The following is a 20,371-nucleotide window of genomic DNA, read 5'->3' on the forward strand; positions in this document are numbered from 1 at the left end:
ATGGACTCATTTGAGGCTGGAAATGTTAAGTCTAGGGACGTTTGCAGGGGCTGCATGGTGGCAAGGCGGGTCTAGAGTGATTGAGTAGGCACCTAACCATGATATAAATACTCTTAATCGGAGTGTAGTTAATAGGTCTTTGTAAAAGCGGGTAGGGCTCGGCAGACAAAAACAAATCTGCCAGCTAGCTTGTGCCAGATAGCCCGTATGAACTGTGTACGATCCAGATCCGGCCACCGTGTCAATCGACGGATTGAGCCTCCCACCCCCCCCCCGGCCAGCTCCTATTTGTTCACCGTGAAAGTCTCGATTTCAGTCTTCAATTTTGTGGCTGATCAGCATCCATTACTTAAGACTTTCATGGGAACTCACCTCTGTCAGCTTCCTTCCTGCTGCGACCGCTATTGTATCACCCTGCATCTGGTAAATGTTAGGAATTGGCATAATTTTGCACGAACTTGCAGAAGAACTTACCGTTACACTGTAAGAGCCGGCTCCAAAGACAGATTGTAGCAAGCTGTTCAACTTGGCTCGGTCAACGTACCGCGCCTCAAGGATTGTCGTCGCAGCCATGTCCGATGTATATGTATGCCGTATGGCAGTATCACTTAGTGTGAGGGTTGAGAACTGCTTGAAAATCAGCTTGGGTCCTGCCAATAACTTGAGAACCCTAGGAGAGTCTGGGAAATGGTTGGTGGTGGCGACGCCGAGCTATATATTGCGGTAGCGAATGGAGGTCAGGCGGCAGCCAAGCCCTTCTGAGGCCTGAGTTGTCCGCACGGAAAAGCGATGGAGATTTCGCACACCAAACGACATTGTGTTACATTCCAACATCATTCCTGTACGGGTCGTGGCCGTGGATCATATGCAGCCATGCCGGCTGGCCGGGCGTGAAATATGCATTGCCACTCAGCGCTAGTCCGGGTCAAGACCATAGATTTGATGGAAATGAGGGAAATTACGATAAGAGATGTCGGGCAATATGTCGGACGAGGTTTCACAGCAGGCAACTATTAACTGCAGAGCTGCATGGGCTGGGCAAGTGCTGCCCAATCAGGGAGGACACAGATGCAGGCCCCTCAGCATCGACCGCAGGAGCAACTGCGCCACGGGCAGCCTGGCTGGGGCCGAGGAAATCTTGCCGCATTACATGATCCTCATCGAGATGTTTGAGGAGTTTAAAAGAGTGGAATAACATCGCTACGCTGAACTTCATCATGTAAGGAGCTAATTCGACTGAACGCACTGTCAACATGACGCCGGCTCTCAAACAAAACGATCACGAGTTGAGTGAGCTGGCACCAGCAAGTGACGTATTATACTGGGCAGAGCCTCGAAACCTCGAGCTCCAAGCGAGCTATCGACTAGAAAATGTATTCCTTACGGAACCGGCCCAATCAAAAGTGGAGATCGTTTTGTACAGTTTCCGCTCGACAACACCATCCGACATTTCTGGACAGAGACGACAACAACCCGTTCTGGTTGCGCACCCACAGGTGTTACGAACGCTGTTGTCTGTAAGTATGCCAGTGCGGCGCTGTACGGCGGCTGGGGCACAGGACCTGCTTGTGCTCACGTCTTTGTTTCGCTGTTTTTAGGGTGATGATGCACGAAGCTGCTCCAGGATTATGTGAGTGAGAAAAGACCAGACCCGCATCCTAACTGTTTTGATATGCTGACAGACCAGGATGATTCATCGACTGAATTCATGGAGTCGGATAGATGTGACGGCGGACATGTTCCAGGCCATTTGCGACCTCGATAAGGTTATGCCTTGCTTTCTTAAGATCGTTCGGGGGTTCGCAAAGAAGTCAAGATCACACGATGAGAATTTTATGGCTTGCTATAGTCAGCTGCATCTGTCATCGCGACCCAGAAGTTGCATGAACAGCGACTGCACCACGCCAATGCCTCAAGGCACTAAAGAAGGCATCAGCTGTCAGTTGCAATTCCCAGAATTAGGCTGTCTGTGCCGGAGCAGAGTAGTTAATAAGTGGTGTTTTCAATGGTAATCAAGCTGACTTGTCTAAATGAAACAGCCATTTGTTACAACATTCGATACTTCGAACGTCACGGGCGTGCTCTGGACGATCCCTGGTCCTGCAGACAATCTGCCATTCATGTGAAGGTCTCGATATCGACCAGGAAAGCGAGTAGCGTCATTGTTCAGGCCCCCGAGGAGTTTCACAAAGAAGTATCAACAGTCTTGGACGAGAATCATGTGCACCCACTTCATATCCACCTCATCTACCTATCCATCAGCCTCAAAACCTGGCGAGACTACTTGAACCACATCGCGGACAGGCTGCGGGATCTTGTAAGTGCCCTGAGCTGGGTCTTCAACGGTACATCCTATGGGTATGCCTAAAATGACTCTAATAGAATTCAAATCCAGGAATTGGAAGTTTCCATCTGCAAACCGTACGGCGAATTCGGGTTCAGTCTGTCATCAAAACAATACATTCATACCCTAAGACACAAACTTTACCATGCGCAGTGTATACTCACGAACACATTGGACACCATCAGAGCCATCAGAGCATATGCTAAAAAGATCTCAGCGCTTTGTGATCTCCCATCCACGATGCAGCAGGCCTTTGAAATTAGGCTAGAGAACCAAGCCAATGAGCTGAGGAACCACTCTCGGGTAATCTTAAAGCTTTTGAACATATCAAGCGACACAAAATCAATGGCAAGTTTATCCCAGATCAGGGCCCGGTGTTGTTAGTGAACAAATACTCATTGTCATAGTATGACGATATCCTCAAGTCCTACCAACAAGAGCTTTTACATAAAAACGGCGTGCATCTTGCCACAATTGCCCAATCAGACTCGGCGGAGACGAAATTCATGGCCTCCATATCTGACAAGACGTATCAAGACTCTCGAACGATGAGGATCGCCACACTGATTGCAATGCTCTACTTACCTGCGAACTTGGTTCTCGTATGTTTCAGAATGCCTCTTCATGCCGACTTGAGTCCCTCTCCCAAATGCCATCTCCCATGGGGAGAAGCCGATTGTAATCTATGAGTATATTCGCTGACCTTTTTAGTCTTTCTTCAGTACCACCCTTGTATGGTTTGAAACTGGGGGTGCTGGCAACGAAAGCAGTGCCTCAAGGCTTCGAGTCCACAGCGAGTCGTGGATTGCTGCCTTAATTACTATCATTCTTGCCACTTGCACAGCATTGGCTTACTGGTTTTGGGACCGCAAGGGAAGAATTGGGTCTCGTACAAACCAAGCCTGTGGGCACGTTTGACCCTCACAAAATGGAAACGTTTCCACGCCCATTATAATTTCTTTCCAAGGCGTCTTCATTTCATCGGGATGTCTTTGTCTCTGGTTCCCGTGTGCAGCATTCAATTGCTTTCGCGGTCTTTCTGAAACCCCATAAACTGGAGTCAACACGTGTGCATCCACGCAAGGCAAGACTCTACCGGCTGGTTCTCAAGCCCCTCTAGCCAGCATTAGTGATCGACCGAACTGTTTCCCCTTTTGGGTTTGGACATTGGGAGGTAGTACAATGGGCAAAGGTGGTGACACAGCACCATCCAGGGTGTGGTGAGACAGTCCCAATGGGTGGTCATCTCCCTGCATGTTTCCGCAATCTGAATGCTTCGTTGGTGCCCAACATGTCGAGTTTCAGCTGGCCTTCGCCAATTCAAGAGGGCACTACTGGATTTCCCGACTTAAGTATCTGCTCGGTTCTACCTTTGCACAATCTATTCAATCTGCTGCCATACTGTGTCCATTCTCAATACCGGCATGCGCTTGTCAGACCAGTCATAATGTCCATAACTTACGACTGGACTGTCAGTTGGCAGTTGTCAGTTACGCGATCAACAACCGGGGCTTTCGCTACAGGTTTGCACGCGTCACCAGACGAATTCAACATTTTATCTTTTCTCGCAACAGCGCAAAGTCTCAATGTAGAGTTTCTGCCTGTCATCTGGGACGCCGCCCGCGACATAATCGGGACTGGTGGTACGTCCAGTATAACTCAAAGCCTTGCAAACAGATCCACCAGCCTAGCCTTCAAACGCGTTTCGCACAAAGACCAGTGCGAAAAGCCCGAGCAGCAGATTTTCCGGTCTTTAATGCAGGAGTTGATTGTACTGGGCAATCCAGATCTAGAAACTCACCCGAATATAGTTCAACTGCTAGGACTCTGCTGGGACATCTCAGGTTTCGACGGAAAGCCTTGGCCTGTCTTTGTATTTGAGAAATCACGTTTTGGAGACTTGAGTAACTTTCTAGATTCGCATGCGGGGAGGAATATTGACTCTCTTCAACGGTACACGTTCATACTCGAGATTGGACAAGCAATTCAAGACATGCATGCACTTAGTAAGCTTTACACATCGCCAGAGCAAACGCCTCAACATAATGAGAATAGAACCTGACGCTGAGACCCGGACAGATATCATACATGGAGATATCAAGCCCGAAAATGTTCTTGTCTTTGAAGACGTCCCGGGTCATTATACCGTACGGGTAGCTGACTTCGGATATTCAACCCTTTACGGCAGTGAAAGCCATCCATTGAAGCTGCCAATATCGCTTCCTTGGAACGCTCCAGAACACGACAGGTCAGCTAAGGAGTGGAATCCAGCCCAGGCCAAAGTGACCGACATATACTCTTTTGGATTGGTGTCGTTCTGGCTGATGTTCCACCCTTGGCTTCGTAGGGACAGACCAGAGGCTCAAGACAAGCGTGACACGTCAGTAGCAGTGGCGACGGGGACAATGAACGTAAACGAAACGGCGCTGGATCGTCTCATAATGCTCAAGGAAAGCGGTGAAATCAGGACCCAGTCTCAGCTGCTCGTTTACTCGGAGGCTTCCTTGTCAGAGCGCTACCAGACTGCCTTGAAGGACTTCTTCGCAACAAGCCTGAGCTTGGATCCTGGGGAACGCGAGGCGAGTCTACGGAGCTTGGATCCTGGGGATCGTAAACCGATTCTACAGAGCTCATGCTCTGGGGATTGCGTGGAAGTTGAACACGGGTTCGTAAACTCCCAGGAGAACGGCGTTCGCGAAAATTGGCTATTGTATGCTTCGAAATCAAGGCTTTGCATGTGCTAAAGCAACACACACTCTTTAGGAACTTGTCCAACACTCCCCCCAGCCTCAACGTCAAGCTGCCGCAGCGGCCACTCAGGAGCAGTGATTTCAAGGTAATACAAGTCTAGGGAGCAATGAACCGTTTCGAAGATATTCTGATGTCTTTTCAGCTTGGGAGGTCGCTTTGCGATTTTTACCGTTCCGATTTCAGGGTTCGGCGCCATATTGCAGCGCAGATTATAGACGAGCACGTGCGTACTGGCAACTTGGGCGCACAAGCAGCGGTCTGCCACCATATAGGTTTCGGCAACCGTCGAAACGAGGAAAAGACGCTCAACATCCTTAACCGCTGTGAGGGGTCCAGGCGGTCCTTCCAACCAAGTGCGTCAGCCTGAACTGCTGTCAGAGCTAGAGGACTCCGCAAATTTGGACTGGCTAGATCTGGCCGGGGAGTGGCAAGATCAAGGCATCCTCGAGGAGGCGGAGACTCAACTTGAACAGGAGATGGAAGACTTGGACGCCAGCCTGAGCACCTACCACACACTGATTCTGCTCTCCAGGATGATTTTAAGTACGGTATATCGTTTCCGTGGACGTTGGAAGGATGCTGAGCGCCTGGCTGCCAATGTCATCAAGATACGGGAGGTCCAGGTGGGGGAGAACCATGCCGACACATTCGTCGCCATGGCTCACATGGCCACACTGTCGCAGGGTCAGGAGCGTTGGAGGGATGCAGAAGCTCTTCTTAGAGATATCGTGCAGCGATCGAGACATTCTCTGGGTATTGAACACGCGGACACTCTCACATACCAGCTTCGCCTTGCATGGGTTCATATTCAGCGGAACCGACTTCAGGATGCGGACGAGCTGACAAGGACAGTTCTTCTCACTCTGAAGAATGTCTTTGGGGAAGAACATCCCAAAACATTGGCAGCTATGGACATCTTGTGTTGCGTTCTCCGAGGTCAAGAGAACCATCGAGACGCGGTGAATCTGGGAAGGCGATTATTTAAGCTTAGCTCGGGGTCCATGGGCACCGCGCATCCCATCACCCAGCAGGCCATGTCAAACCTGGCAACAGCTTTATGGCACGAGGGGTTATTCGACGAGGCGGAAGAGCTCGAAATACTACTGCTTAATGCGCTCACCGAGTCGATGGGGCCAGACCACCCAACCACCATCATCGCCGAGGAAAACCTGGCTGGTACGCTGTGGTCAAAGGGCAGGAAGCAGAAGGCCGAGGAGCTGGAAAGGGTGGCCCTGGAGAAGAGTATTCGTGTTCTTGGAGTCGCTGACCCAAAAACGTACGGTATAGCCGCGAACCTAGCGACGGAGCTCGCACACGGGGCGCGGTGGGGTGAAGCCCAACAATTGGCACTGCTCATCTTGAATGACGAGGCGGCGGTCCAAGGGCCGCAGACCCGCGACGATCTGAATGCAAAGCTAATGCTGGTCAACATATTGTTTGTGTCGGGGAATCGCCCCAAGTCCGTTGCGGTTCTCAGTCAGATATTGAAGGAAATTGTGCAGCACTCTGGCCCTGATGATCCAGAGGTCTGTTATCTTCAACTGGTTTTGGAAAAATGGCGGGAGGGCGCACCAGTCCGCGAGGCTATGCTCATTTTTTCCGATTCTATGGACTTCCCTATCCCACCCCCGGCTCAAGGATAATCTACTATGCAGTTGAGCCATTTGAAGTTGGCAGGACGCGACTGCAATGGTGCCTCAATCTCACCAAATTCGATCGTTCACATCAGAATATGCGCAGCTCATGTTGCTGACTACTTAAATCACGAGAACAAAGTCCCCAGCTGAAAAGTTTAAGGGCATCATAAATACACGAGCAAATACATAGAAGTGCATAGGGGCAAAATCAAGGACTTTGTTTCAAAACACTAGATACTTACTAGTACATTTCCACCAAATAGTGTAGCTTACATGTTTTAGGGTATAGATCCGCTTGCAATGATGGAATCATAAGAGGTCACCGATGATTTATACTATGTTTGTTCAGATAGAAAGAAACGTGTGACGACACAGCTTCATATTCTCGATAGCACTACATTCTCCAGGCGCTCCAACTAGTTCTGACCTTTGAGTGCCAGTGGTCTTAGTTCAGCGGTCGAATAGCGCCGTCTCACAACGCATCGTTTCCTCATGTCAAGAATGAGCGCTGTCTGGTATGAAGTAAGCTTCAGGCTCGTGTCATGCTGTAGCTCCAGCTCCTGGAATGTGAGGATATTTTTGTAGTGCACGACACCGAATCGGAATGTTTGTGCGGCCGAGTACCACACCAAGCATCTGAATGAGGCTTCTTATCGCTTACCGTAGGCTTTGACTCATCCGAAACTCGTATGAGCTTGTGGCCCGTGCCGATGTAGCCCTCCGCCTCTTGAGACTGATTTTCCAATTCCCGACGGAAGCTAGCATGATCTTCTGGGAGGTGACGTTTTCAACACAATATAGCATTTCCATGTTCGCGGAGGAGCTTAAAGGTGTGTCTAGTATTAGTAAGAATGGTTTGTACATGACGAAGTTTGCCCCTGAGATTATGGAGATGCTGCCCGTGAGAAAATTTGATCTTGAATTTGTGGTACGGATTCGGCATCGCCATCTCTCGATTCTTCAGAAAGCAGCTAAAGGCACGGTCATCAGATTCAGAACAGATGAAAGTATATAGTAGAGACTTACAAGGATATTAAACCGCCGCGCGAAGAAGTCAGCGTACTCTCTCCAATTTGAAAGATTCCTTCTCAGATATCAAATAATGGAAAGACATTATGTGCCGTTCTGAGTCCATGTTCACATAAAATGCTTTAGGGGGGGAGCTGAATGACAACCCATGCTGACTGCTCAGAAACTGGCGAAAAGCTGTGGTGAAGATCTGACTGTCGGCATGACCATGGATCCTCCAGGTCTCGTCCATGCTATGAAAAGTATCGAATGTTGTAGCTTAGTGCTACAATATCAGTTTATTAGTATATCGGATTGAAAACCCGCATTGACGGGGAAGGTGCGAATCACCACCCGGGCCTACCTCGCTGCCGGAACCGCCGACTAGGCTGCTTCTGCTGAAAATTTAGTGTAGCATGACATGTAATCTTCGTCCTTGGATGAAAATTGACTTTCCATTTCAATCATGAACTGGAGGAAATGCAGCGTAATTCCAGAAGGTTGGCATAATGCAGAGAAGGAGTCGATGGCGATATTTATCCTGCTCCATGAATTATACCAGATAAGAAGTCTAGTGAAGGAATCATTACTCAAGAACCAATCTGAATTACGTCCAGTGGCCACATACTTGCATGAAATCGGATGACTCTTTTCGAAAAACATTGAGTAACTCTTCGGGGTTTGTTGTCCATCGGACTTGATCACCCCCGCGATGGCTATGCTGGCCATGCTGTCATTTACACTCTCAATGAGAAGGTCTGGAATTCTGGATTCGAAGTCATCCCACATATATTCAAGGCCATTTTGGTCGGCTTCCAGGCATAAGCAATCTAAACCCACCTTCTGACGAGTCCGTCTTCCTCAAGTCGATGCCTCGGTCGCGGAAGCTTGCAGAGAACCCATTGATTCCTTCAATGTAAAGGCCTAGATGGGTTTTGTTTGGGATGTGTAGGTGCCTACGTCTTAGATTCGAACCTCGACATACTTAGCTTCTCTTATTAATCCGTTACAGTCAAAAGAGGTCATAAATTAAGAAATGTGGTATAATACACACACAACTTGGCCCCCTCTCCACAAACGATCACGCGTGTGCGTTAGACTAGGCCGACTTTACAAGCCGATTAGATTTATGAATGACGACCGCCAACAACCAAATCCCAGCCCAGCATACAGCATCCCCCGCCCGACTAACTCAGTAAAACATTCACATCCCTCAAGCTCAACCATTCATCTGTTTCGTAACACAGAAGTCTTCTTATTCAACGAAACATCTTCTCACAAACCTAAAAATATGAAGGAGACAAAATTTCTCACCTCCGTAAGCTAGCTGGATGCCGCTACCAGATTGTACCACCGAAAATCTGGAGGACGCATCAGCAAGCGATACTCAGAACCTAGTCTTCAGCACAGCAGATACTTGCCTCCACGTTGTAGATCTGCCCAAAGAGGCTCTGCAGCAGGGCATTCAGCTTTGTCCGGTTCACATAGCGCGCTTCCAGGTAGGTAGCGACCATTTCGTACTGCCTCGCTCTAGTACGAGGCACTGTTGGCGGCGTGTAAAATTTGACCCAGGGAATGTGAGGATTGACACTTGGACTTTGCCTCCCGCGAGCGTTTCGAGTCTTATATGCCCGCAGCGTCGTCATTGTGTCGGGCTTCGCTGCAAGTATACAAAGGCATTCTTCGCTTGAAGGGTGCCTTGGCGGTGCTGGGCCGCAGTGCATGATGACTGCAGATGGTGCATGGGCTTGTGGCCGTGATCGGTCATGCTTGACTGCCACAGAGAGCCCTGCGGAGGCCTGTCTGACCGGCTGGTGACACCGCATTAGCCAAATTGCCTAGATCCCTTGAAGCACAAGATTTCTCGATGATCGACAGACTCACAGAACATGAATTCCTTTTGCATTGTTTCAGTCCCAATCTGGTTCCCAATTTCCACCTGAAGTTGTTCTCTCTCTTCTCTTGCTACTCACGAAAACCATGCCATCCAAGGGGGGCCGCACGCCCACACGCACGGGGGCTCTTCGGTGGCAGATTGAGGGCAGCCTCGTCACGTCCATCTTAAACCAACGCTTTCTACCTACTGACAAACTTGATGAAATCTTCAATCTCTCCGCTATCACAGGCGCTATCCGAGAGCTCACTTGCGGTCCGCATGAGCGCATCAATCTGGCGGACACGATACACAAAGATGGCAAGAGAGTGTTCGCTATGCTCACTTACAATCGCTTTGAGAACTATATTACAGAATTCCGTAAACATGGGGTCCTCGACAGGCAACTCCCGCTTAGTGAAGAGCGCGCAGAGGAAATTATGGGCTCTGAGGACGGCCGCCGCCTCGCATTGGATTTCCAATGGATGTTCCTTCCTTACGTCTTCCCGGAAGATATGAGTGAGACTCATCTTCGGATTGACAAGCAGTGCATCCTTCCCTTCATCAGCGAGCATCAAATCGCCACTGGAGCTTTTGGAGTCATAGACAAGGTCTGCATACCGCCGTCCCAGCACAAATTTATCGAACAAGGAGTAAGTGCCTTCAATTTATGTGCCGCGACCTCAATATCCTGTGGAAACCATGACTGATATGGATCTCCCTAGGCGGAAGAGTTGCAAATCGTACGGAAGCGGCTCGTCTTGAAGGGTCAGACGGAGAATTTCGAAAGAGAAGACAAATGTCTACGACTCCTGAATCGCCTCAAGCATCCGAACATCATCCCTTTCTGGGGCTCTTACACGTACCGAGAAGAGCAGAATTTCCTATTCCCCTATGTTGGTATGAATCTCGGCAACTTCCTCAAAGCGAAAGAACGCCATGGAGAGTTTCGATGGGACTTCACCTTTTATTCGGCACTCACAGGACTCGCGTCAGCACTCTCCAATACACACCGACTGTTTCTCAAAGAGAGTGAGCACGATGTTGATTTTGAGGGTATTGGCTACCACCACGATCTCCGGCCGCCTAATGTCTTGGTCTGCGAGGATACCTTCATTCTTGCCGACTTCGGACTAGGCGGCTTGAAGGACTCAGCAGCTCTATCGCATACGCCGTACAAGATAATCAGTGGGGACTATATCTCACCAGAGTGTACAGACATGGAAGAGAATCCACAGACAGTTAATCGAAGCATAGACGTCTGGGCCTTCGGCTGTCTCATCTTGGAGATCGTCACGTACATGCTCAAAGGAGCTGAGGGGGTCGAAGAATTTCGCAAGAAGCGACTCACCAAGGGACGGTTTCCCCATTTCAAAGACGCCGGTTTCTATCAGCCTCATGGAGAAATTAAGCAAGAGGTACTGGATTGGATAGAGGATTTGAAGTCATACAAACCCCAAGCGGATTTGGTGCATCGGCTTTTCCAGCTATCCCTGAATGCTCTTCAAGTGCAACCTTCAGAACGGCCTGTCATGGATGAGATGCATGAGCGCCTGCAAACATTGAGTCTCCTGGAGCACTTTGACTCTATCGAACGCATATTTTGCCTAGTCGGCAGGACTGCTGAAGACACAAATGAGGACTTGAAGCATCACATAAAGTGCCTTCAGTTCGCGCAGAAGCGTTTTGAAACCTGGGGTCAAGTCCTGGGCTTGAACCAGAGAATCGTCTTCCGCCTGCATTCTACGTCATTGGAAAGCTCTGTCAAAGTTTTAAGAAGCCTGTTTCATATACTAAGAGAGGAACCGGACAAGCGAGACCTCGTAGACTCAACTGCCCTACGTTCCCTTCAACACCAGATGGATCGGAAAATCAAAGAGCTCTGGGATGCGTTACCGGCCCATCTTCTCTCATCTGCCAATGAGATATTGAAGGACAAAGCTTCCGGCAGCGGCATTTTTGAGCAGGTTCTGAGCCTGTCCCAGTCTATCGAGGAAAAAGTGCCACTCGCCAATCCTGCCACTTCGGTGGATGGACTGCTGTACGAATTCGAGAAGGCAGCACAGTTATTCAAAGATAGACTGCCAGACTCTGTCCCTTGGGATGAGATCCTCAAGGCAACATCCATTGAGGACGTATATGATACTACGGACAAACTTCAGGATGATAAAGAACTTCGCAACCTCTCGAAAATGCGTCCCTATTTGGAACGCCTTTGCAGCTATGCTGGGGTAGTTCAAGACGCCATTCGTGAAAGCAATAATGTTCTCACATTTCTCTGGGGGCCATTGGCACTTCTTTTGCAGTGGTCAAGCGAAAATGACAAAGCCTACAGCTCGATCATTGATGCCGTGGCTGAAGTGGGACAAGCACTGCCCGATTTCCAGTCGTTAGGGGCTGTTCTCAGCCATAACTCTGACAGCAAAGAGATCCTGCTTCTCTTCTTCAAAGATATCTTTGACTTCTATCTCGCGGCATTGCAGCCTTTCAGTCACCCAGGTACCCACTTTTCTCAGATGTCAGGACTCAATGCACGAGTACAAGCTGCTGACGATGAACGCAGGATGGATGCATATCTTCGATCGCTCATGGCCGAGACACTTAGCCTTGGTCTTGAGAGTTACAAGCCATATAGAGCGCCTCAGTCGGTTGATGAGGATCGATTTCCGTCTGGAGCACATTCAGCAGGAGCACGAGTTCCGCAAGGATGCCCTCGAGGTGTTCAGAATACAGACAAAGAAAACTCGAGAGCAAGAATTCCACTGTATCAAGACAGCCCTCAATCCATGCAGCTTTGATGAGACTCTGTATCATCTTCGAAGTGTTTGCAGCCTGGGAAGCGGTGATTGGCTGTTTAAAAACGATATTTACACCAGATGGCTTGATGGCTCGCAAGCGCGATCCCGGGTTTTGTGGTTAAGAGGGATTCCAGGGGCAGGTAAGCCGACGAACCCGTTTACATTACTTTCCGCATTACTTCTATCAAAGTCTGAAGTAATGGGCTTCCAGTCAGGGTAAGCTAATGCACGATCTACACAGGCAAAACAGTCCTCTCTTGCATACTTGTCGACCATCTCAAAGGGATCCAGCCCAATTCCGTAGGATTTGCGTTTCTGACATACCAGAACGAGAACATTTCAGCGCTTTCAATAATGCATTGCTTTATCTTTCAGCTAGCTGAGAGAGATGATGAGCGCGTTGCTTTTGTCTGCGAATCGACGAGCCGGGATCTAAAGAGTAATCTAGCCGTTGCGACAGACCTTCTGGAATCCCTAATCCGCCATGCTGGAACAGTCTACCTCGTCGTTGACGGTATCGATAAAATCAGTGGTACGGAGCGATGCAGATTGGCCAGAGAGCTTCTTAGCGTGGCCGAGGTATGCGAGGGCCTGAGAATCGTTCTCAGTAGCCTCGAGGAAGCGGATCTGAAGAGCATTCTGGAGCACGCAGCAGTCCACGTTCACATTCAGAAATACAACGAAGAAAGCATATCGGCCTATGTCAGTCAACGAAGTCAGCATCTTTTCGACAAGTTAAAGGTTCCCAAACCGAGACAGATCGAGATACGAAAGCTCTTGGGCCCACTAGCGAGACGCGCCGAAGGCATGTTCCTCTACGCTCGGCTCACGATGGATATGGTCGAAGACATGCACGAATTGTCGGAAATCAAGAATGAGCTGGTCGTCCTTCCCAAAGGCCTTGATGCAGCGTGAGAGCCCCACTTGAACGTATGGGATGGAAAGCACCTAACAGGCTATCATGCAGTTACCTTCGTATCATCACACGCTTGAGCAATGGCAAGGACAAGCGCGTCGCAGAGAAGGCCTGGAGACTCTTGGGATGGATAGCTTGTAGTCCAACTCCACTTACCGTCGAGGAGGCTGGACAGGCACTGGTTTTGCAGCCCTGCAACCGGGATCAGGTCTTCAATGCAGTGACGAAGCTAGACGTAGTGAAGGTTCTTGGTCCAATTGTCGAGACTGTTGGTGGTTACATACGCTTTGTTCATTTCACAGCAAAAGAGTAAGTGATTTGTGCTATATGTCGTTGAGATAATCTGACAGTTTTGCAGTTACATCTCCAGTGCTCACCTCGGACCGCACTTGCAATTGATCAACACGACCCAGGCTACCATGGATCTGGCAAGACGGTGTATCGACTATCTCTGCCAGCGCCATCATGATCTCGATTTGACTTCCAAAGAAGTTTCTGACAAGGTCTTCAGTGGGCAATACAGTTTCCACGCTTTTTCAACACAAATGTGGTTCGAGCTGTCTTGTCAGTACCTCAGCTCAGCCGTTCGGATGGATCCACCACCAAATTTTGTTGAATCACTCCAAATGCTCTGGCAGTTGAGGAAAAGGCGCAGCTCTCAAAGCGTTACCGACGTCTCGAGTGAGGCTGAGCGAGAGGTCGACAGCCACGAAGCTAGCGAGAGCCAAGTCACTTTCGAGAAATTAAAAGGGGCTCGACCTTTGTTGCATCAACTGCTCTGCGAAGTCTCACGCTTTCGTACTTCGTCCTTTTTTTTCACCGGCAAGTCAGTACAAGGTATGACTCCAGGCCATGCGCTGAAAAAGCCTTGGAGGAATAATATCCAGGCAATCGTTTCCCTATCTCACGCGAAATGTTGCTTAGGTCCTCACAATCATGAACGCGATCCTCTCTCAACATCGGAATTGTCTCAGCGAATTCGGCAGGCCTTTGAGGAGGTGCACTGCAATGTGCCGCGTGGCTTGCTCCCGGATGGGAGCCCCGAATGCCATGAGAGATGTGCTAATATTATGTTTTACTATGGGACAAGGCCATTCAAGTGCAAATTTCCGGGGTGTGTGTTCTGGCGGCACGGCTTCGAAAAGCGCAGTTCTAGAGACAGACATGAGCTTTCGCATGATCTGCCTCTAAAATGTGATGTTGACGATTGTGTGTTCGGATTAACAGGATTCGTCTCCGAGACGATGCGACAGAAACATCTGCAGGAAGGTCATCGGACTGACCCACAATCACTGGTCTTCGATGCCCGGGATATCCCCATGGACGTTCTTGAACCATGCCTTTCCTACCTGATACGAGAGGATCGAGTAAATGACGTAAGAATGGTTCTGTCAACCTCTTCAAGCCCCCTTGAGTCTGGGGTACGAAACGGACTCAGAAGGCTCGCAGCTTCCGCAGCTTCACCTGGTATGCTGGAGGTATTAGAAACGCCGGCTCTCCCTAACCTTGCCGATCGCATGCTTGCAGATAACGCCGAGCTCATCATAGAGTCGATCAAGGGACAGAATTTGAGAACATTGGAATACTTGCTATCCGCTACGTCACCACTCGACGATCAGCTATACTCAAATGCCCGCGAGTATTCCTCGATGGCACTCAAAATTATGTGCCAAGTAATTTCGAGTGAGTGGCTTGAGGGAACGGAGAGGTGGTGCGGGTGGCATCGGGTCCATTCAAATACACCCACAGCATCCCACAGCATGACCCGCCATGTCGAGGTCTTACTTGAGTCCCAAATCGCGATCAAGCAATCTGCAATTCAACCTGGTGCAGAAAAACAATTGATCTATATTTGGAGTCACCACGAATTCTTGCCTCGATTGACTCAGCCGGATGTTATCGCTGCCAGAATGCTGAGGATGGTAGCTAGGACCACCTGTTCGGTCACACTGGCAAGATATTTGCTGGAACAAGGCGCGGATATCAATTTTCGAAGGAGGCCGTCGGAAGAAACAGCCTTGCAAATAGCCGCACGACACGACACTGCTGAGGGCGCTGAGATGATGAGGTTGCTCCTCCTCAGCGGCGCTGACCCGGAAGCGGATACGGAAGACAATGAACAGGAAGGGAGCAAAGGCAGGAAGATACGGGACGAGGTCGGCCCCTTGCGCATTAAGCGATGGCTTGGGAAGAGTTGGGACGCACTTGTCGAAGAAACTAAGCAAATCCGGCGAAACAGAGAGGTCGCCAAGGCGCTGGTGACCCAAATGAGCGAGGAACTGTATTGACTTTTCATATCAGCTGTCCGGACTCGGGATTGGAGATCTACGGGGTGGCCCCATATGTGCATAATTATCACGTGTCTATTTCTCATATTCCGAGGGTTCTTTGTGTACTTGACCAATTATTCAGCCAATAGCCATAAGTGGCCCACCCAGCTCTTTCATTCGGCTCACTCAGTACAAATTCTTCCAAAAAAAAACCCCCAGAGTAAGAAAATACTGCCCTACCTGAGACAGCGCTTTGACCGCTGCACTATAGCTAGGGCTGTTTCCTTATTCAAAAGGTCAAAATTCCAAAACATCTTCTGGAATACAGTACAGTCTTATATAGCTGTGCCGTCACATCCCCCCATACTTCACTTACTAAAGGTTTGATCCAGCGAAACGGAATCTGGAGCTCTAGTAAGGAAGGATTATGCTTCTAGAGGCATAGTGCCCACCCATAAACCTTTGCTTGGACACCCACCCGCAGGCTGGAACCAAATGTGCCAGTTGGCTTCCCTGAGCTCATGAAAGGTGGTCATGGCTGCCCATGGCAGCCACCCATTCGGAACATTTCTCCGACGCCTAAAATGAAGTCAGTGCGGACACAATTTAGAAAGGGTCATCACTGTCAACCTACTGGTACCTGACTTATATTCAAGTTCATTTCCGTTATATTGCTTGTATTGATCGCCTGATTGATGATTTGCAACTTTTCTTGTTGCACTGCTTGGACATACTAAGCGAGTGAAATTAGCGATTTGAAATTCAAGTTCGTACAGTGAGCCAACAAGCCATTTACTGTTTCGATAGAATTGGGCACGATATATCGGATGACTGTGACCTCCTGTGTCTGCCCTATGCGGTGAACAAGGTCAATCGCCTGCGCTTCCACAACGGGGTTCCAGTGGGGTTCGATCAGATGCACGAGACTGGCGGCTGTGAGGTCTATCCTGTATCAAGGCACCTTGAGTTAGAGATCCTGCGATAGATTGTAACAGGTAGGAGCCTGTACCCTCCTGCGGCACTACCGATACTTGCCAGCATTACTGTACAGTCAAGGCGTCCATTGAAATCGAGCAAAGCTTTCCGCCGTCCCTCAAGACTGGTCTGTCCATCAATTCGCTGGAAGGCTATACCCGCCATATCAAGTGCGTGCTCGATCAGTCCAAGCATCCCGATCCAGTAACTGAACACCACACTACAACAGGTCAGCCAAGAGCCTTACGTTCTATCAATCAATAGGCGAGTTCCAAATACCTTTTCCTTTGCTTGTAACTAGAGATGCTGGTGGTCTTTTCACGCTGCAGGTTTTCCAGCAGCGCAAGGATCTTGGCCGAAGGCCGGTGGATAATTTTGTTTGACCTAGATCTTCCCAGACTGACTGATTGTAAACCTGACCCGGCTCCTTTGTGAACTTGCTCAACTTTCAGGTGTGTAGTTGAGACCCCTTCGTCTGAAGTTGCACAGTTGGCACATACAGAGTTTAGAGTCGCTTTGATGGAGCTGCTGCTGTTAATTTCCCCTCCGCAGGCGGAACACTCCCTGCGGTAGATTTGCTGTAGTTGAGGATCAATGTTTGAAGAAGAGCCTTCCTCGATCATATTTTTAAACGATGCAGGCAAAAGCTGTTCGTGGTTGCAGATACGCCGCAGGAAGTTGAGAAGGACTAGAATATTATTCTCCTTGTCTTTCGTCGATGAGCCCTTTTGTGGGTGCTTGTCCAATTTCAAAGCCTTTTCTCGGGTTGCTTTCGTGACACGGTCATACAAGGCTTGATCATCAGGATGTAGACGAACAATTTGTGTCCTCTCAGAACGCGGAGGGAGTGTTAGCTTTCCAGAGGACAAGGCTTTTTGCTTTGTCCTTCGAAGACATGTCGCTCGAACGAGGGTCTGAAAACTTTGAACGCCAAAAAAGTCTTTCTGTTTCACGGGTTTCACAATCCAAGATGAGAATTTAGACTTTTCCCGGAATGGATATATCCCCACGAAACTGAGCAAGGCGCCGTAGTCGTCAAGGGAATTGCAGACTGGCGTTCCAGTCAAGCACCATCGATATCGTGCTTTCAGACCGCAAACAGATCGAAAGGCTTGTTTTGAACGGTTTCGAATGTGGTGAGCTGCTGAAACGTTAATCAACAATCAAGAGAACCGAGTGGACTTGACTTTGCTTGCCTTCATCCAAGACGATTCGCAGCCATTGCCAAGAATGAAGAGGTCGTGTTCCATTTGAGGCTGTGAACTCAGATCGAACCGTTTCATAAGTAGTGACAACAATGTCTGTGTTTAAGAAGTCACTGACGAGACTTCCTCTCCCGGGACCGTGGTAGATTGCCACCCTCACTTTGCCCTCGTGGATATGTCTACACGTCAACTCGTCAGAAATGATGACGAGTCCAGATAATAGTCATAGCTGCATACTGTGATATCTGTGCCTGCCAGCCATGTATGGCTTTTTGGAGCATTAGCATTTGATAGCTTTAAATTAGCAGTGGTTGACCTGACTGGATTTCGGCGCGACGATAAGCGTCCCCCAGTGGCTTCGATTCTCGGTTTTATCGGTCATCGTAGTGTGAAGATCCAAAGATGAGCATATGAGCGCCAACACGCTCAGTGTCTTTCCAAGGCCCGTATCCTTGATACATTAGTCAGTACCTCGGATGTGTGTGGTTACAGGAGTGACCAACGTCCGCAAGTATCCCTCCCATGGCCGGGTGAGGCCTTGGCTCAAAGGAACCTGTTACTGTGTGACGGTAACTATTACCTACGGTCAGTAAATTAAAGTCATAATGCCAAGCTTCTGCACCGCATAAATTACCGCAAGGTGTGACTGTCTTTGAAATATTCCGATCGCCAAAGAGGCGGGAACATTGGCAGGTCAACGTAGCCACGCTCCTTCTCCAGCATAAAGGCGAGAGCTGCAACCTGATGGCTGTTCGGAGAGTAATCCATACATGTCAGCCAAGTTCTGCAAACCATTAGAAGGGCCTGTGTCACCTCAATAGTGCTGACCGAAGTCGCGGACTTGGTGACGTGTCTACAACTGTCAGCTCTCCACCATCGGCTTCGGCTGTTTCCAACAGACGTAGAAGATGATCATTTTCTGACTCTTCTTCCAACCCAGTTTGCACGGAGACGTCGTCCTCGAACTCTAAGTGCAGGTCCTCGACTTTCGGCATTTCTGCGCCGGGCCGGAGCAGGTAATGGGGGTTATTATACTCGACATCGGGTAGAACTTCACTTGCATACGGGTGCTGTAGGAATAAATTAGCGTTCGAAAGGGTATTGCTGATGGCCTCTTTGTCACATCGAAGACCGTGTATGACAATGCGGAGGCTGTATTCTGGCGCTGACTTCTCAGTTGTGTGTTTTCTCGACTTTGACTGAGTTAGTCCCTTGATTTTCTCGACTTCCGATATAAGGAGCGTGGCGTCAATTCTGAGAGGGAAGACAGTGAGTGCATTGACGAGTCTGGAGTCACTGAGGATGCCAGCGTGTGCACAAGACGTCTGAGTCTGAAGCATGAAGATGTCTCCGAATGCCTTGAGTTTGACAGGTACAGTATGAGTTCCATCTTCCGGGGTGAAAGAAGATGTGGGAGTTGCCATCAGCTGTGGGATTAAGACTAGTCAGAGACGCCAATGTAGGTTTGGAAAGACCTGACTTACGACACCGAAACAAGTATCGTAGTCACAGCAAATATCGCAAGATTCGTCCTGGATTTGCATGGCCGAACCCTGCAATGGCGCATTGTTGACATCGTTGTAAGAAGATGCCAAACCGGTACTATTGGGCTCTTCGATTTTGAAGAGGTAATCTTTGGCACCAGTGCGTTTGCTGGGCTGCACCAAGGTCGCCGAGTCGGTTGAGTAACCAATCTCACTGCTAGCAATGGTGCCAACATGGCCCTCATGGCCCTCATGGCCTTGAAACGCTTTCTGCGTTGAGACGTCCCACAAGGACTCGTTTTCGTGTTCTGTATTCGGGTAGCCACATGCAATATCGTTGTTGAAGCTGCTGACGCCTCCATCATTATCGGCAAGAGAAATAGCAAATTGGTCTCTATAAGCAACGTTGACGCTGAAAGCAGCCCTGGATTCGTTGCTGTAGACCTCGCCGTCTTCCCCGAAGTCGACCGGGCGATACGGCATCTCACGACTCGGGAGTTCGCGATTTGCATCTTCGTTGTCACAGTGCTGTGTGCGTTGTTTCTTGGTTTCCCTGTCTTCCCCAGTAGACGGAGAGGGACTGGGTCGCTTCGAACCCGTGGGCGGTTGGGGGCTCTGTAACCAGTCATCGGGATCCATGACGGGTGGCCACGACTAGGAATATAAAGAGAAGACTTGAACAAACGACATGAGAACCCAAGCAGGGTAAGCAGGATGTGAAGGGCGCAAACAAGATAGGGAGCACATTTCAAGGTGCTTCAGATCAAGCCTCAGGCACCCATGCTGGTGCTTCAGGTCACACAAGGCGGAGCATGGGCTGGGACTGCCTAACGTCGGCGTTAACCCGTCCAAAGCGAACCGCCGCTTTCTTAGTCATCCTAGGACGTAAGCTTGTCACCACGAGACGGGGGCAACGGGCATGTACTATTGTAATTATGTACTCATTTGAGTGCGCCTATGATAGCAGGTATCGTGAACATCTAGAAGACCGGTCTGTTGATACCTATACTTAACGTATATAGCTAGATTAAACAGCGTGGATTACCCCAGCTCGAACTGTTGCACTTCTGCCAGTCCCTCTTCCGGAAGTTTTGAAGTCTGTCCCTCCAT

The 20,371-nt window shown here is 49.3% G+C and overlaps 3 protein-coding genes across 3 annotated transcripts; 2 read left to right on the forward strand and 1 right to left on the reverse strand.

Annotated features, from left to right (window-relative positions):
• Positions 1-1,253: 1,253 nt before the first annotated feature.
• Positions 1,254-6,738, forward strand: J7T55_007246 (uncharacterized protein; the record flags this gene model as incomplete). The annotated part of the gene is made up of 12 exons (XM_053133956.1): positions 1,254-1,517; positions 1,599-1,630; positions 1,688-1,938; positions 2,040-2,317; positions 2,396-2,647; positions 2,752-2,946; positions 3,821-3,867; positions 3,926-3,987; positions 4,424-5,054; positions 5,108-5,180; positions 5,238-5,448; positions 5,507-6,738. 12 exons carry the CDS (start codon positions 1,254-1,256, stop codon positions 6,736-6,738), a joined length of 3,528 nt encoding a protein of 1,175 aa, XP_052988290.1.
• Positions 6,739-9,720: 2,982 nt separating this feature from the next.
• On the forward strand, positions 9,721-15,615 carry J7T55_007247 (uncharacterized protein; the record flags this gene model as incomplete). Its single annotated transcript, XM_053133957.1, has 9 exons — positions 9,721-10,266; positions 10,339-12,112; positions 12,177-12,551; positions 12,653-13,322; positions 13,379-13,636; positions 13,686-14,164; positions 14,555-14,794; positions 14,855-15,000; positions 15,217-15,615. 9 exons carry the CDS (start codon positions 9,721-9,723, stop codon positions 15,613-15,615), a joined length of 4,887 nt encoding a protein of 1,628 aa, XP_052988291.1.
• Positions 15,616-16,116: 501 nt separating this feature from the next.
• Positions 16,117-19,900, reverse strand: J7T55_007248 (uncharacterized protein; the record flags this gene model as incomplete). The annotated part of the gene is made up of 10 exons (XM_053133958.1): positions 16,117-16,176; positions 16,394-16,544; positions 16,607-16,780; positions 16,977-17,017; positions 17,073-17,623; positions 17,896-17,956; positions 18,015-18,045; positions 18,412-18,525; positions 18,606-19,204; positions 19,262-19,900. 10 exons carry the CDS (start codon positions 19,898-19,900, stop codon positions 16,117-16,119), a joined length of 2,421 nt encoding a protein of 806 aa, XP_052988292.1.
• Between the last annotated feature and the right edge of the window lie 471 nt (positions 19,901-20,371).

The sequence above is a fragment of the Diaporthe amygdali genome (assembly GCF_026229845.1).
Source record: "Diaporthe amygdali strain CAA958 chromosome Unknown NODE_40_length_369474_cov_65_526704, whole genome shotgun sequence".
NCBI classification, from domain to species: domain Eukaryota; kingdom Fungi; phylum Ascomycota; class Sordariomycetes; order Diaporthales; family Diaporthaceae; genus Diaporthe; species Diaporthe amygdali.